The sequence below is a fragment of the Corylus avellana genome, chromosome ca5 (genome assembly GCF_901000735.1).
Source record: "Corylus avellana chromosome ca5, CavTom2PMs-1.0".
Taxonomy (NCBI): Eukaryota; Viridiplantae; Streptophyta; class Magnoliopsida; order Fagales; family Betulaceae; genus Corylus; species Corylus avellana.
The window spans coordinates 9,748,431-9,762,427 of NC_081545.1; the positions used below are offsets into that span (position 1 = coordinate 9,748,431).

At 33.3% G+C, this 13,997-nt stretch overlaps 1 protein-coding gene across 1 annotated transcript; it reads right to left on the minus strand.

Moving 5' to 3' along the window:
• Positions 1-5,239: 5,239 nt before the first annotated feature.
• On the minus strand, positions 5,240-12,527 carry LOC132181739 (mannan endo-1,4-beta-mannosidase 2-like). The gene is made up of 5 exons (XM_059594977.1): positions 12,147-12,527; positions 9,606-9,806; positions 8,429-8,551; positions 6,918-7,129; positions 5,240-5,612 (listed from the first exon to the last, which is right to left on the minus strand). The coding sequence occupies exons 1-5, from the start codon at positions 12,525-12,527 to the stop codon at positions 5,240-5,242; spliced, it is 1,290 nt and encodes a 429-aa protein (XP_059450960.1).
• Positions 12,528-13,997: the final 1,470 nt, after the last annotated feature.

Consider the following 13,997-nt stretch of genomic DNA (forward strand, 5'->3'; position numbering starts at 1 on the left):
AATAATAATAACATAACACAACCAAACATATGCCAAAGTTTAAAAAGATGTAATGGAAGTGCAATGGCAACTAGTATGCAAATATGCAACACAAACCCTAGTCTTTTTTTTTTTGGTGAGTATACAAACCCTTGGTTTACTCACTCTAAATTGAAGTTTATGTCAATTACTAGTATGTCTATCTCAACTATGCATTGCCTTATAATATAATTTCAAAGCACAAGATTTAATTTTGGGGAAAATACATTTTACCCCTAAACTATCTACTCATTTGCACTTTTAACTTAAATGTTTAAAAAGTGACATTTTATTCCTCAAAGTATCTGATATTAACACTTGACCCCCATGAAATACACTTTACCTTTGAAGTATTTTGAGTTGACACTTTACCTCCCGAAGTAACTAAGTTTTCGGTAGAGGATAGTGTTAACTCAAGGGGTAAAGTGTGAATTCAAAATACTTCAGGGGTAAAGTGTATTTCATGGGGGTCAAGTGTCAATGTCAGATACTTTAAAGGGGGTAAAATGTCACTTTTTAAACATTGAGGTTAAAAGTACAAATGAGTGAATAGTCAGAGAGTACAGTGTATTTTCCCTTTTAATTTTTCTCCCCCTAAATTGTACACCAACGTTTACTCACCCTTTCACATCTAATGCACACTTACAATAACCCCTTGATAGCTCAATCATCTAATCACATATAAGATGTAAAAATGTGCAATAAGCTCCAAAAAGGTCCAAAAACTAAAAGACAATTTTCTCACAAATTGAATCTTCACATAATGTGTCATAATGCTTCACAATGGAAAATAATTTGAACCATAAGAGGATGCTCTTAGAGTGGCCTTGCATGAATTAAACCATCTAATTTTAAGCATTTTCTTTTTTTACGCAATGGAAAATAATCTTGTTTGATAACTTAAATTGGACAGCCACCGACAGAGGCATAGTGCTAGCTAGCAACTGCAAGCAAACAAACGATCTGTGTTTTTTTTTTGGTTCAACCATAATGATTAAAGAATAATAATGACATTAGGTTGCATGGTATATGGTCCAAAGTACTAAACTAAACAAAAAAACAAATAGCAAAAACAGAACAATAATGAGATACAGTTTGGTTCGTTGAAGTATACCTTCCAAGCTCTAATTGCATTAAATATTGTTGTATTAGAATGCCAACCATTCAAGCTTATGATAATGGAAATTAATGATAAGTTTGTTGTATATATATTCCTTTGAAAAGAAAATTTAATTTGATAATAGTACAATAATCTTCAACATTTTCATAATCTCATTGAATGCGTCTCTTTTTTTCCATTTAAGCAAAATCATGTCAGAGTAAGTGAAATATTTTAAATAGTCAAGGCATTAGTTAAAAGATATGGTATTGAAAGCTGTATACTATTGGGTTGCGAATGGCAAAGCTTAAGAGTAATTCAGGTTGTATTCGACCCGAACCAAGTTTTATATGTTTAGACTCACTCAACAAATTAATATAAGTGTTTAAATTTGGCTTGAAGGTACGAAGTTTTGAACTCTGTTTAAAACTTCGTTCAGGATTTCCTTGTTGAGGTCGAGTTTGGCTCAAACTTTGCAAGGAAACCAAGCTAAACCCCTATCGAGTACTCTCTCGGCTTGAGCTCGAGCCCAAGACGAGCTAGGTTTATTTTGTTTCTTACCAATTCAGATTCTAAACAAAAGAACATATATAATCTTTTGTCGAACACTTTTCTAGTTGATGTTTAAGTGTTAGAAAATTGGGAGAACGGCTCCCTTCTGGACTGGGTTCATTAGAAAAGGGAGTCGAGTCCGAAACTCACCCCAACTGCCCAAGTTGGCGACTATGGTGTTCTAGCAGCGTTTATGTGGAACTTGTGTGACGGACTACAAATTAATGCTCATGATTTGATCGCTCCGAGTTTTAATGTTTTGTCCTAAGTGTCAATTGCACCACAAAAGCGCCCTACAATTCACTTCACGCACGCGTGCGTCGTACTAGAGTTTATACACAAATGTTATATATATATATATATATATATATATATATATATATTCAAGTATTGTTTACTTTAAAGTAATAACTTTGTATGTGTTGAACTTGAACAATATAAATATCTCCTTTAATTTATCTTTTTCTAATGTAGTACTCTCGTCTTTGAAGATATCCAAACCCGTCCAACTCAATCTCACATATCATATTAGAAAAAAATCTCACATATCATATTAATTTTTTTTTTTTTTTAAAAAAAAAAAAACACTTTTTTAACGTTTGACAGAGACATGAAATGGCCCCCAATGCTGTCCACTTGCATTGCACTGGAAATTTGGCTTTAGCTTTTCCTCTCTTTTGGCTGTATTCGGAAAAATATGAAAAAGATTACACGGGTTTCGTTTAAATGGCCTGTAACCCTCTTCTTCACTATAGTCCAAGACACAATCTGATATGAAAAATAATCAATACACTACAATTACCTAGCTGTTTGTATGTTTCTATGAATGTTGTTGGGGACAAACCGTACATACATATGTCATTTTTGGCAGTCCGTAGGGATGATATTTCTTGTAAGGAAGATGTTAGTTCTTGTGTTAGCTTAATTCAGTTCCAAAATGCAGATATTACTGTTCACGGGCTCAAACACTGATATAGAATGCTCAGAATCCAATTTCCACCGTTCATAATGTAGATTCATGTGTTATGAACGTCCCTGCAAAATTTTAGCTCAATCGGACCACAAACACCCATCGATCGGAGCTGTTGATCAAGGCTGGACAGGCCGGGTCCGGACCGCAATTCCCCAGGTCCGGACCTCATTTCCAGAAACTAAAATCTTGCTCCGCAAAGCCGTGTCCGGACCGCCCATTAACATGTCCGGACACCCCGTAAGTTTTAGGGCCAAAAACGTGATTTTAAGTGGGTTAGGTCTAGGGTTTTGTCGGGGGTATATATACATCATTATAGAAGAGAGAAGTACGAATTTTTACCCCCAGAGAGTTCGTCGGAGACTGTGCTAAGAGAGATCATATGTGGTGAACGTTAAATTAAATCTCTTAGAGTTTTAGTTATTCATTTGATAAATCTACGGTTGAGAAGTCTATCGGAAGGGTCCGGTAAAGGAGAATCACGTTGAAGAAGATTGTGAGCAAGGAGACGAGTTGTAGGCTTGTCGATCTTACAGAGCCAAGGTCTTGCAAAGAGTTATAAGTGTTCCTAGTGTCTGTAATCTCTGGATAATCTTTTGATAGTAATTTCCTGGGTTTGGCTGCCCCCGAGAGGTTTTACTTTTAGATCGGTTTCTAAAAAGTTTCCTCTTCGTAACCAAAATATTTGTGTATGCCTCTTTATTGCTTTATATATTTTGGGTGATTGAATTGTTTATTGCTTCATAATATTAATTCCGCATAAATTGTGATAAACAAGTTTTTGGAGTCGGCATAGAATTTTTCAATTTATTGAAAAATTTTAAACAGATAAATATCACAATTTTAGGCGGAATTAACAGATATTTATCAAAACAAACATTCACCAAAATATGAACAATCACACACAAAGATTTTGGTGACGAAGAGGAAACCTTTTAGAAAACGTTCTAAAAGTAAAACCTCTCCGGGGCAGCTAAACCCAGGAAATCACTATCAAAAGATTATCCAGAGATTACAGACACTAGGAACACTTACAACCGTTTGCAAGACCTTGACTCTGTAAGATCGACAAGCCTCCAACTTGTCTCCTTGCTCACAATCTTCTTCAACGTGATTCTCCTTTATCGGACCTTTCCGATAGACTTCAATTCAATACTAACAAAAATTCTCTAAGAGGAATCAATTTGGCTCACAACAAAATAATCATTCAAGCACAGCCTCACACGAACTCTCTGGAGGTGAAAATTCGTACTTCTCTCTTCTATAATGATGTATATATACCCCTGACAAAACCCTAGATCTAACCCACTTAAAATCACGTTTTTGGGCCTAAAACTTACAGGGTGTCCGGACATGTTAATGGGCGGTCCGGACACGGCTTTGCGGAGCAAGATTTTAGTTTCTGGAAATGAGGTCCGGACCCGGGGAATTGCGGTCCCGACCCGGCCTGTCCAGTCTTGATCAACAGCTCCGATCGATGGGCGTTTGTGGTCCAATTGAGCTGAAATTTTGCAGGGACGTTCATAATACATGAATCTACATTATGAACTGTGGAGATTGGATTATGAGTATTCTATATCAGTGTTTGAGCCCGTGAACAGTAGCATCTGCATTTTGGAACTGAATTAAGCCAACACAAGAACTAACAAATTATTTAAAAGTTTGTTTGAAATTGCGTTTGAAAAATAGGTTTTTAAGTCAAAAAGAATTTTTGGGCAAATTAGTCAAAAAGAGTTCGGCTCACGGAATATGACGAAGGCACTAAATTGGTCTTTACCTATAAGTCGGTCCCATCTATGATATGATTTGAAACATAGATGAAAAAAAATAATGAAAAAGTGAAAACCTAAATATTAAAAAGGTTATTAACCTTTAGGTTAAAACATTATGCTTGCAAACTTGGTAAAATCTATGTAGCATTTTGATTGAATAACTTAACCCTATCTAATTTGTAAAGAGTAATACTGCTCTTCACATTCATTTATAACACCAATTTCACATTACCCCACCTTATGTGTTTTAAATGATTTTCCTTATCAACCACTTAATTACATAATAAAAAATAAAGCCAATTAAAACACTCCACATCGACTAGGATAAAATGAGTTGAAGCCAACGAGGCAAAAGACAACCACCCTCTAATACCAGGACAGAAATCAGATTGGTCTAAAATAACTTGTTGTACATATTAGTATTACATAGGTGTGTGTGCCCATATACACTCAGGGAGATAAACAGATATATATATATATATATATATAAAGGAAAACTAATAGCTTATATATGGTACAAGGCTAAAGACTAATGCTTATGTAAATTACATAATCTTAATAGTATGCTACAGTTCTCCTAATCTTACGCGGATATTATTTTTTTTAAAAAAAAAATAGAAGAAAAAAAACTTATCACACTAATTCCTCATAATTGTTTTAGAAAATAATATCCACGTAAGATCAAGATAATATCAAGAAAAATTGTAGCATTTCTCTGATCATTATACCTTATTTAAGACTGTTCAATACTAGTTCTTCCTTTTTACTTTTTTGTTTTTATTATTTTTTTTATTTTTTTTATTTGTGGTAAATGAGAATTTTAGTGAATCAAGGAAAGCTAGCAAGGGAAGTTGTGGCCAACTTGCATGATTGTTCTTTTATCAACCTGTATGTTGATGGCCTCGACCATGGAACAATAGAAAATGCATCACCAACCTCTTCCATTCCTCCAGCCAAAAACTGCCAGAACAGACCACCTGCCCCAGACCGAGATTCCTTTGCAGATTCATAGATGATGTCTAGAACAGTTTTGTACATCCTATCTCTCTGAGATGGGTGGAAGTTTTCACTAAGGTTTGAGGATCCAAATTCAGTGAACATGACAGGCTTCCTCAGTTCTTTATCTCCATCTTCAATGTGTGAAAGCATCCACATGGAGACATATTTAAGTTTTTCTTCTACTTCTTTCTCGTCTTTAAGCCTACCAAAATTTGTGTTTATGATTTGGACATAGATTAGAGGTACAACCAAGAAAAAGCGTTTTCAGAAGTATAAGAAAGTAATGCTACATTCCAACGCTCTCTGCGTGACTTTTAAAATTATCATTTGATTAAAGATTATGAGAGTAAGAATGCGTGTACGTTCGGGGGCTTAACTAGGATTTGTAAAGTTGGGGAGATGGACCGACTTATATAAATACAAAACCACATAGATACATACATATAATCTCTTTATATGTATTTGTGCGTGTTTATATAAAATAAAGCATAGAAGTCTAACATTTAATCTCATATCATCAATAGTATAAACAACAAGTAAAATAGATTAGGAAAAAAAAAAAAATAGCAAAATAGACTAAACACAATCTATAAAGTCTAAGAGAAATGTATCTTTAAGAGTGAACTTTTTTTCCTAACAATCACTCGGAGCCCCAAATAGCAATAATACTAAGAGTCGAGCCAAACAATTTTGCAATCATAAATGATTAAACCATTTAACTTGTGATGTCAAAACAAATATTGTAAATCTAAATGACACCAAAATAACTCCTCCAAAAACTGATTGTTAGTTCGAAATTACTCAAAGAAGCCAAACCATTTAACTTTTTCTTTCACATATTCAATGAGAGTCCCAAATCAAATTAAGTTTTTGATTAGTACTAATGAACTAAAATATAGAGGAAAACTAAATGAATTGGATATTTTAAGTTTTTTTTTTTTTTTTTTAATTTTTAATTTTTACTTTTTTATTGAAAGAGGGGGCAAAGTTAAATAAATAAATAAAAATTAAAAGGGGATACAAGTAAATTTTTTTTTGGGAGGGGGGCAAAACTAAAAAATAATAATTAAAAGGGACACAAATATTATTTTGGAGGGCAAAACGAAAAAATAAAAAAGGGACACAAATATTATTTTGGAGGGCAAAACGAAAAAATAAAAAATAAAAAGGGACACAAATAATATTTTGGGGGACAAATATATCATTTTTGAAGGGACAAATTTATAAAATTGATATATTTGAAGGAAATTTATGAAAAATTGTAAAATTTTGGGAAAAAATTGGTATATCTGTGGGTCCGCCCTTGTTTACGTCCCAACGTTCAGATTTATATGTTGCTGAACAAACATGATTGGAGGTACTTCTGAATCCTTTTGGCTCCGTCTTTTAACATAATATTTGTTTAGTATGCTAATGCTATCATTCTAAACACTTTCTACTTCCTTATTATTATTATTTTGAAATGATTAATTAAATAAAGAGCTAATTATGATGCAGCAGCACTTACCAAAGATCTGGGTAGATGTGAACAGAGGCAAAATCAATGGAAGAGATGTTGGAGTTGCGAATAAAGTCAGAGCCAAGCTCGGACGCCCACTTTCCAGGGTTTATGGTCAAGCTTTTTGGGTTTCTGGGACCATAAAATCCTTCCAGCCCAACACTCACTAGATGTTTCTTGTCAATTGATTTCACAAAACATGACATGTCTTCTATCCATTCCTGCAATTCTATGCCATTTAATCACTTCCTACTAAAAAAAACACCCTCTAAATAACAGACTGGCTTACTCTTCAACTAGACATTTTACATATCATTTTTTCAATAATTTTTATTTGCAAATATAATGAATCCACCATTAAATTTGTAGACTGATCATGTGGATCTTTTACAAATTTAATATCAAATTCACTCGTTTATTATATGAAAATTGGTAAATAATGAGATGAAGAATAATTTTTATCATTTATGTTGTTTCATATGTAAGTGTAGTCGTGATTTTGTGTATAAATAACCTTAAATACTTGTGTTAGAACAATGAGAAGATATAGAAGAGCGGAAGAATAATAGGAAGAGCGGAAGCACATAATGAACTACATTGTATTAATATGAATTTATATGAAGGACTACAGAGACTTCTAATAGACTAAGGAAAGGTAAACCTAGTAGATCTAGAATACATAAGGATATAAATAATCCTAACATAATATTTTTAGGGTAAAATTCATATACCCCCCTCAAACTACCACCCAATTAATAATGTACCCCCAAACTTTTAATTATAACAATGTCCCCCTCAAAAACTACCAAAACATTGTCAATGTCCCCCTTAAGGCTAACAAAAAGATAAAAATGCCCCTATGTATTTGTCAATAAGACAAAAATATCACTGTAAATTCAAAAAATAAATTAAATAAATAAAATTTTAATATTTTTTTAAAAAAACGAAAATTTTAATTTAAAAAGAAATATTTTTTTTTAAAAAAATTATTATTATTTTTTAAAAGAAAAATTTTATTTTTTTTAAAACGATTTTTTTTTAAAACGATTTTTTCTTAAAACAGAAATTTTTATTTAAAAGAAACGGAAATTTTTATTTTCTTAAACGAAAATTGTTAATTTTTTTTTAAAAAAAAAACAGAAAATTTTATTTTGAAAAGTTAAATATTTTTCACAACAAAAAAAAAAAATAAAAGAAAGTTTTTAATTTTTTTCTTATACAATGGATTTTTTTTTTTTTTTTAATTTTAAATTTGCCACCCTTTGGATTTATTTATTTATTTTAGTTTTAGGTTTTTTCTAGAAGTTTTAGTATTTTTTGTTTTTATTTTACTAATGGTAGTTTCGTCATTGTGGAGAACATTGTCAATTTTTGATAGTTTGGAGGGGAACATTGCCAATTAGATGGTAGTTTGAGGGGGTATATGGACTTTCCCCATATTTTTAACAACATGAATCCATTAGAATCAACCCGTTTGAATTACCAATTAAGAGCAAAATGATCAAGAATTAACAACTCACATGAAGAGTGTCGCCAGAAGCATCAGAGATGCATTGGGGTTCGTTTATCAATTCCCAGGCAAAGATGGTCGGATCATTTCTATATTCTATTCCACTAATGGAGTTCCTCCTTGTTAGGATACTCTGCCAAATGACATATCACAGAATTAACAAAACTAAAATTAAAAAAAAAAAAAAAAGAAAAGAAATTTAAGAAATATAACTGCCGAAAATACAACAGCAAATTCATGACTCTTGCAAATTGAAAACTGTGATATATTGGTTAATGAAGATATATATATATTTTTTTATTAGCATTGGTTAAAGAGAAAGAGTATTGATGCTTTATGTTTACGAAAAAAATAATTAATTTCAGGTTGTCTTTTGAATTAGGAGAAAGGAAAAAAAACAAAACAAGGGAAACAAAAGAGATTTTATAAAAAGAAAGTTCCGTCATTCTAAATATTTGAGAAAACTTCACTTAACTCTTCTGAATTATTGTCATTTTTACAATTATTCCCATAAACTTCAAACACTCTCAATTTAGTGTATACATTTGTCAATTTTTTATTTTATTTATTTATTTTTTTTCAATTTCACCAATTCATTAAGATTTTCTGTTAAATCTTATCAAAATTCCAAAATACATTTTTTTTTTCAAATATATATAATTTTTTTTTTCAAACATTTAGGCGTGGCTGTTTTTGCAAACACCGTTAAATGTTGACCAATGTTTAAATCATTGCAATTTTTTCCTTTTTTTTTTTTTTTTTTTTTTTTATAAAAAAAAGGGATATTTTAGGAATTTTGATATCACTCAGTTAGGATTTAAAGTAAACCCTAAACCCTAAATCTTAACAGGGGGTGAAATTAAAAAAAATTGAAAGATTGATACACTTAATTGATAGTTTTATAAGTTTTCCCAAATATTTTAGAGAAAGTCGACATACCTTCCCTCAAATTATTAAATAATTGACAATATCTTTCCAAACTTTAAATTGTGACAATTTCTTTACAAACTACTAAAAACCTTCAATGACCCATGCCAATAACAAAAATACTCAGAGTATAAATAAAAATTAAAATGCTTTTAAATTATCATTGGAAGGACCATTTTGAAGGTGCTCAAACCAGCTACAAAGGGCACAAAAGACCATTCTATAAGGAAATAGAAGTGGAAAAGATGATATATGTATACCTTGATGTAATTCTTGAAGTTTCTGCGGATGGATGGATTAAAGAAGAAGGAATCATTAGAGGCACTCAAACCTACTCTGCCTTCTTCCATTGCCCACTTGACATATTGAGCCTTCCCACCAAAATCATGCCAGTTATTCACTAAGCTAAGAAGCAACCTGATCCCATGTTGTCTTGCTTCTGCAATTACATAATCCAGTGCCTGCAGACAACCCAACCCGGTTGTCAAATGAAAACAAAAATGCTATTAACATAATCTAGAAGGACTAGCAAAAATGTAACATGTAGAAAGCATTCAGCTGGCATCTTTCATTGGATTAATTAGTACCACCATTTTGATAATCCATGGGCCTTACTATGAACTGTTAAAAGTTACTAAAAACTTCACAAAAAAAATTCTTTATTTTCAAAATCAGTTACTTGCTGTTGTGAATACACTTGTGAGTGTTGAATCTCACATTAAGAAAATATAAAGCTTTTTGGTTAGAGTGGTGTTCAAATATGTATATTAATGTATTATGGGTAAAAAGTCTCAAACTGCCGATTATCTCCCCAACAAGTGGTATTAGAGCCATGGTTAGCTTTTTGGGACGGATGTTTGAACGTGTCTGGTTTGGAGTTGTGTCCGCTTCCGCAACTATTGACGCGAGACACTCTTGAAAATGTAAAGAGACTCACAAGTGCGAGAGAGTTGAATCAATGTGAAGAGACTCACAAGTGGGGGGAGATTGTTGTAAGTGAACTTGTTTGTGTTAAGTCCCAGATTGAGAAAATATAAAGAAAAATTGTAATTAATGTACATAAGTGGACTCAAACTCATTAGTTTAGGCTTTTAGAGTAGAGTAATATATATATATATATATATATATTCTAAGTAAAAACTCTCAAACCGCCGTATATTTGCACTCGTGGAAGTGTATTCTCTCTCTTGTAGGGATGTTTTTTCCTTATTTTGAATGAGTGGGGCTCATTGTACGTGGCTGTATTGGGGGTGGCGGCTTCAGAATTTGATCTTTTTTCCAAGTTAGTTCTCCAATACTCTGTCGTTCATGTTGTTCTTTTAGGCTTGTTTTGCTCTGCCAAAGGCCCAAGCAGGCTCTCCTTACATAGGGGACCAAACCAAACCAGCCTTATGGCGGTAGAAACAGAGGTCATGTACTTTCAACCCTTTCTTTTTAGGCAGCGCACAACATGATAGGTACGTGAGAAAAGAAAAGAGACCTTTCGTTTGGAATGACAATACTTGGTAATAACTCCTGTTTGGTCTTCGTCCCAAAATTTTGAAATACTGCAAAAATGGTGATTCAGACTCTATATGGATCATTAATGGCCGAAAATACTTTGTAGAGTGACAAAAATTTGCTGTCACTTTCTTTAGACCCGTCGACTATGCCAAGTGACACAATGAACGGTCAATATGGGTCTAACAACAGGTTCCTTGGATTACATCCTTACCGACCAAATCACTTTTTCAATTCAATTCGTCCATGAAATAAGTCATGGGCTTGGTTTATGGTCCCAAAATATTTGTTGAAAGCTGAAATAAACCATAAGTAGTTGACTTGTGTAATGTTAGAAGTTATTCTTATGTCATATTTTTGTAATTTTTAACCAAATATACTAACTTTTTTTTGGGCACAATCTTTTAAGTATTAAAAGTATTTTTTTTAAGCTCTCTAACGTAATCTCAAGCAAGCTCTTAGTTTTTTACGACTCGATTTGCTCATGCCACATAGGACATTTTAACCAAAAAAAAAAAAGTGAAATTAATTAAAAGGAGAAAATTCTTAGGATACGAATATTGTAAAAATTAAAAGTTTGAGATTATGAGATTATAATTGTAAAACCACTATACTTCAAGGGGTTAAGTGAAATTTTTCCTAAAAACTTTTTAGAGTGTTCGTCCAACTTTTAGATATTATTTTGACTCAACTACTATTTATGCCTTTATTCATGGTATTCTTAGAGCATCCACAAGTCTAAAGAAAGACTATTATTTTGCTTTCAATGTTAACTTGTGCATAAATTAACGGATTTTTGTTTCTTCTTTCCTTCCAACTGTTTTTGCCTCTCTCGCCTTCTTTCAACACCATTTATGTCACTGATTATTAACATACTTGTGTGCAGATACACATCATTGGACAGTGCACCTGAATATATTAGCTAAAGAAAGAACTAGAGAGTAAGTCCTTCACTATGGCTGCATACGTATTTGTTATTATCAGTTTTTGTCATTTGTCTAGGTTACATTACATAACTATGCAGTTTGTATTAAGAGTTTATTGCGTTAGAAAAATATATAAATTTTTTTTAAAAAAATAACCATTAAAAAAAAAATAGACAATTCAGAAGAAATACAGTCGAAAAAAAACAATCCTTAGAAAAGAAACAGAGAAAGATAAAAAAGGGTAAAAAAATAAAATTTTAACTGATATAAAGAAAGAATAAATATTCAAAACCCATTAGTCATACTAGATAAAGTAAATTTCAGTTAGCCATTTTACATAAAAATTTAGATAAACTAATGTGAGTGCTCTAATACCTGAAAAACCCGCTCGTCAAAATGACCGGGGGAAAGCTGGAGGGCATTGAAACCACGATCATTGAATGCCCAAATTCTGCACACAGTGAGACCCATCTTTGCACCAGCTTGGAGGATTTCCCTTACCCTTGGTCTGCTATATTCATCCACAGCTTGGTCCATTAACCAGAAAGAATTCCAGCCATTGATGTAAAAGGCTCTTCCATCAAGCATGAACTGACTCCCATTCCTCTCCACAAACCCCAAATTTGGCTCTTCATGATGATGACTCATGAGCACCAACTCAAGCCCCAGCAACAACTCACCAAAGGACAGGTAAATGAAAGTCACACATGATGCCAAACCAAAAAATGAGAAAAACAACCTTTGTCCTGACACCATTCTTTGACTGTTTACTGTCTAGTATATAGGACCTGAAAAATGACAATCAACCAAAATTTGCAAAGATGAGAAAGATTCTTGGGTACCCTTTTCTTTTGTCTTATTTTAAGAAAATCACATAATCACTGACACCCAGATGAGACAGAGGGAAATGGACAGTGAAAAATCAACTAAATAATCTTGAAAGACACCAAAACTCCAGTCAATAAAACTCAAAAAAGTTTCACATACCTCTTTCGAAATGCAGCTAAAGCTTGTAACTTTGAAACACAGAGATTTGTACGTTGGTGTGACTGAGTTCTGGGATTTTATAAGGGAAAATGAACACAAGGAGGTGTAGAACGAGGGAGGTGAATGCTGGAAGAAGGACAATCACACGGGCTTAACACTCCTATAAACTTTCTATGTATAAGAATATTTAACTAGTAGTAGTAGTTTTGAAAGAAATTTGAAAAATGAAATAATAATAATAATAAAATCCATTGACTTTCCTTATATGTCATTGTTATTGAAATTTAATATCAAAGTAAAAGCTATACTCATGCATGCATGGTTGACTATTATCGAGTCGAACTTTTGAATTTTTTTTTTTTTTTTTTTGAAAGAAAATCATTCTTATCTCATTAATAGAGGAATCAAGAGCATTAAAACTCTTACAATCACAGAACATAACGTTCTGAAAGATCCTAGCCGAAGCTAAAAGATCAAAGTCGTAACTAAAAGATTACACATTAAAGACGCCAAACATCCACTAACCTATAACTAATCTTCAGTTGGAAGGCAGACACAAACTAATGCATAGGTAGCTCTTATTCCTCGACCCTGGGATCAAAAGGACCCCATGCCGACACACATTCTCCTGAACCCGAAAGCTAGGATATCGTTCACATCCACAACCCCAGGGGTCTGGACCAAAATAACAAGCGAGGAGATCAAGAAAGAGGATATGGCCTTATTACAAGCAGCAAGAAAAATACAGGGAAAATCAAAGCAATACAACTAAAAATTTAAAAATAAGAGCACACTAGGCGGATGACAGCAGCCAGAAGAAAAGCCGATCGCGTGCTTGCCGGAAACCGATGCGTAGATGGCGTTGGAAGCACATCGCGGTGGGGACGCGTGAAAAGACCCAGCAGAAGACAGTAAACGACAAAGCTAGCGCGGAGAAGATCGGCGGCACACTCAAAGAAATTGGAGGGAAGTTTGAGTGAATCCCCCATGAGCGGCACCCACAAAGTGTGCCCAAACAAACACCTAGCAAGAAAAAATAAACAAGCAAACAAAGAACAACAACAGGGAAAAGAAAGCGAAATCCAAAAACAAACACAAAAAAGAAAAGAAACACAGATCGGGGAAGAGAGGGGGGGAAGGAAAATGGGGAAGGGAGGGGGGAACAGATCAAGGAAAGAGAGGGGGAAAGAGAGGAGGGGGGGAGTGGGAGAAACCCCTCCCCCTCAGCTGTGCAGCACT

What these genes read in the sequence shown, in the direction of transcription:
- LOC132181739 (XM_059594977.1), bottom strand. Translation starts at nt 12,527, where the DNA reads ATGGTGTCAGGACAAAGGTTGTTTTTCTCATTTTTTGGTTTGGCATCA. An exon ending in TTGACGAGCGGGTTTTTCAG is followed by an intron (nt 9,807 to 12,146) that starts GTATTAGAGCAC and finishes GGTTGTCTGCAG; the next exon opens with GCACTGGATTATGTAATTGC. An exon ending in CACATCTACCCAGATCTTTG is followed by an intron (nt 5,613 to 6,917) that starts GTAAGTGCTGCT and finishes AAATTTTGGTAG; the next exon opens with GCTTAAAGACGAGAAAGAAG.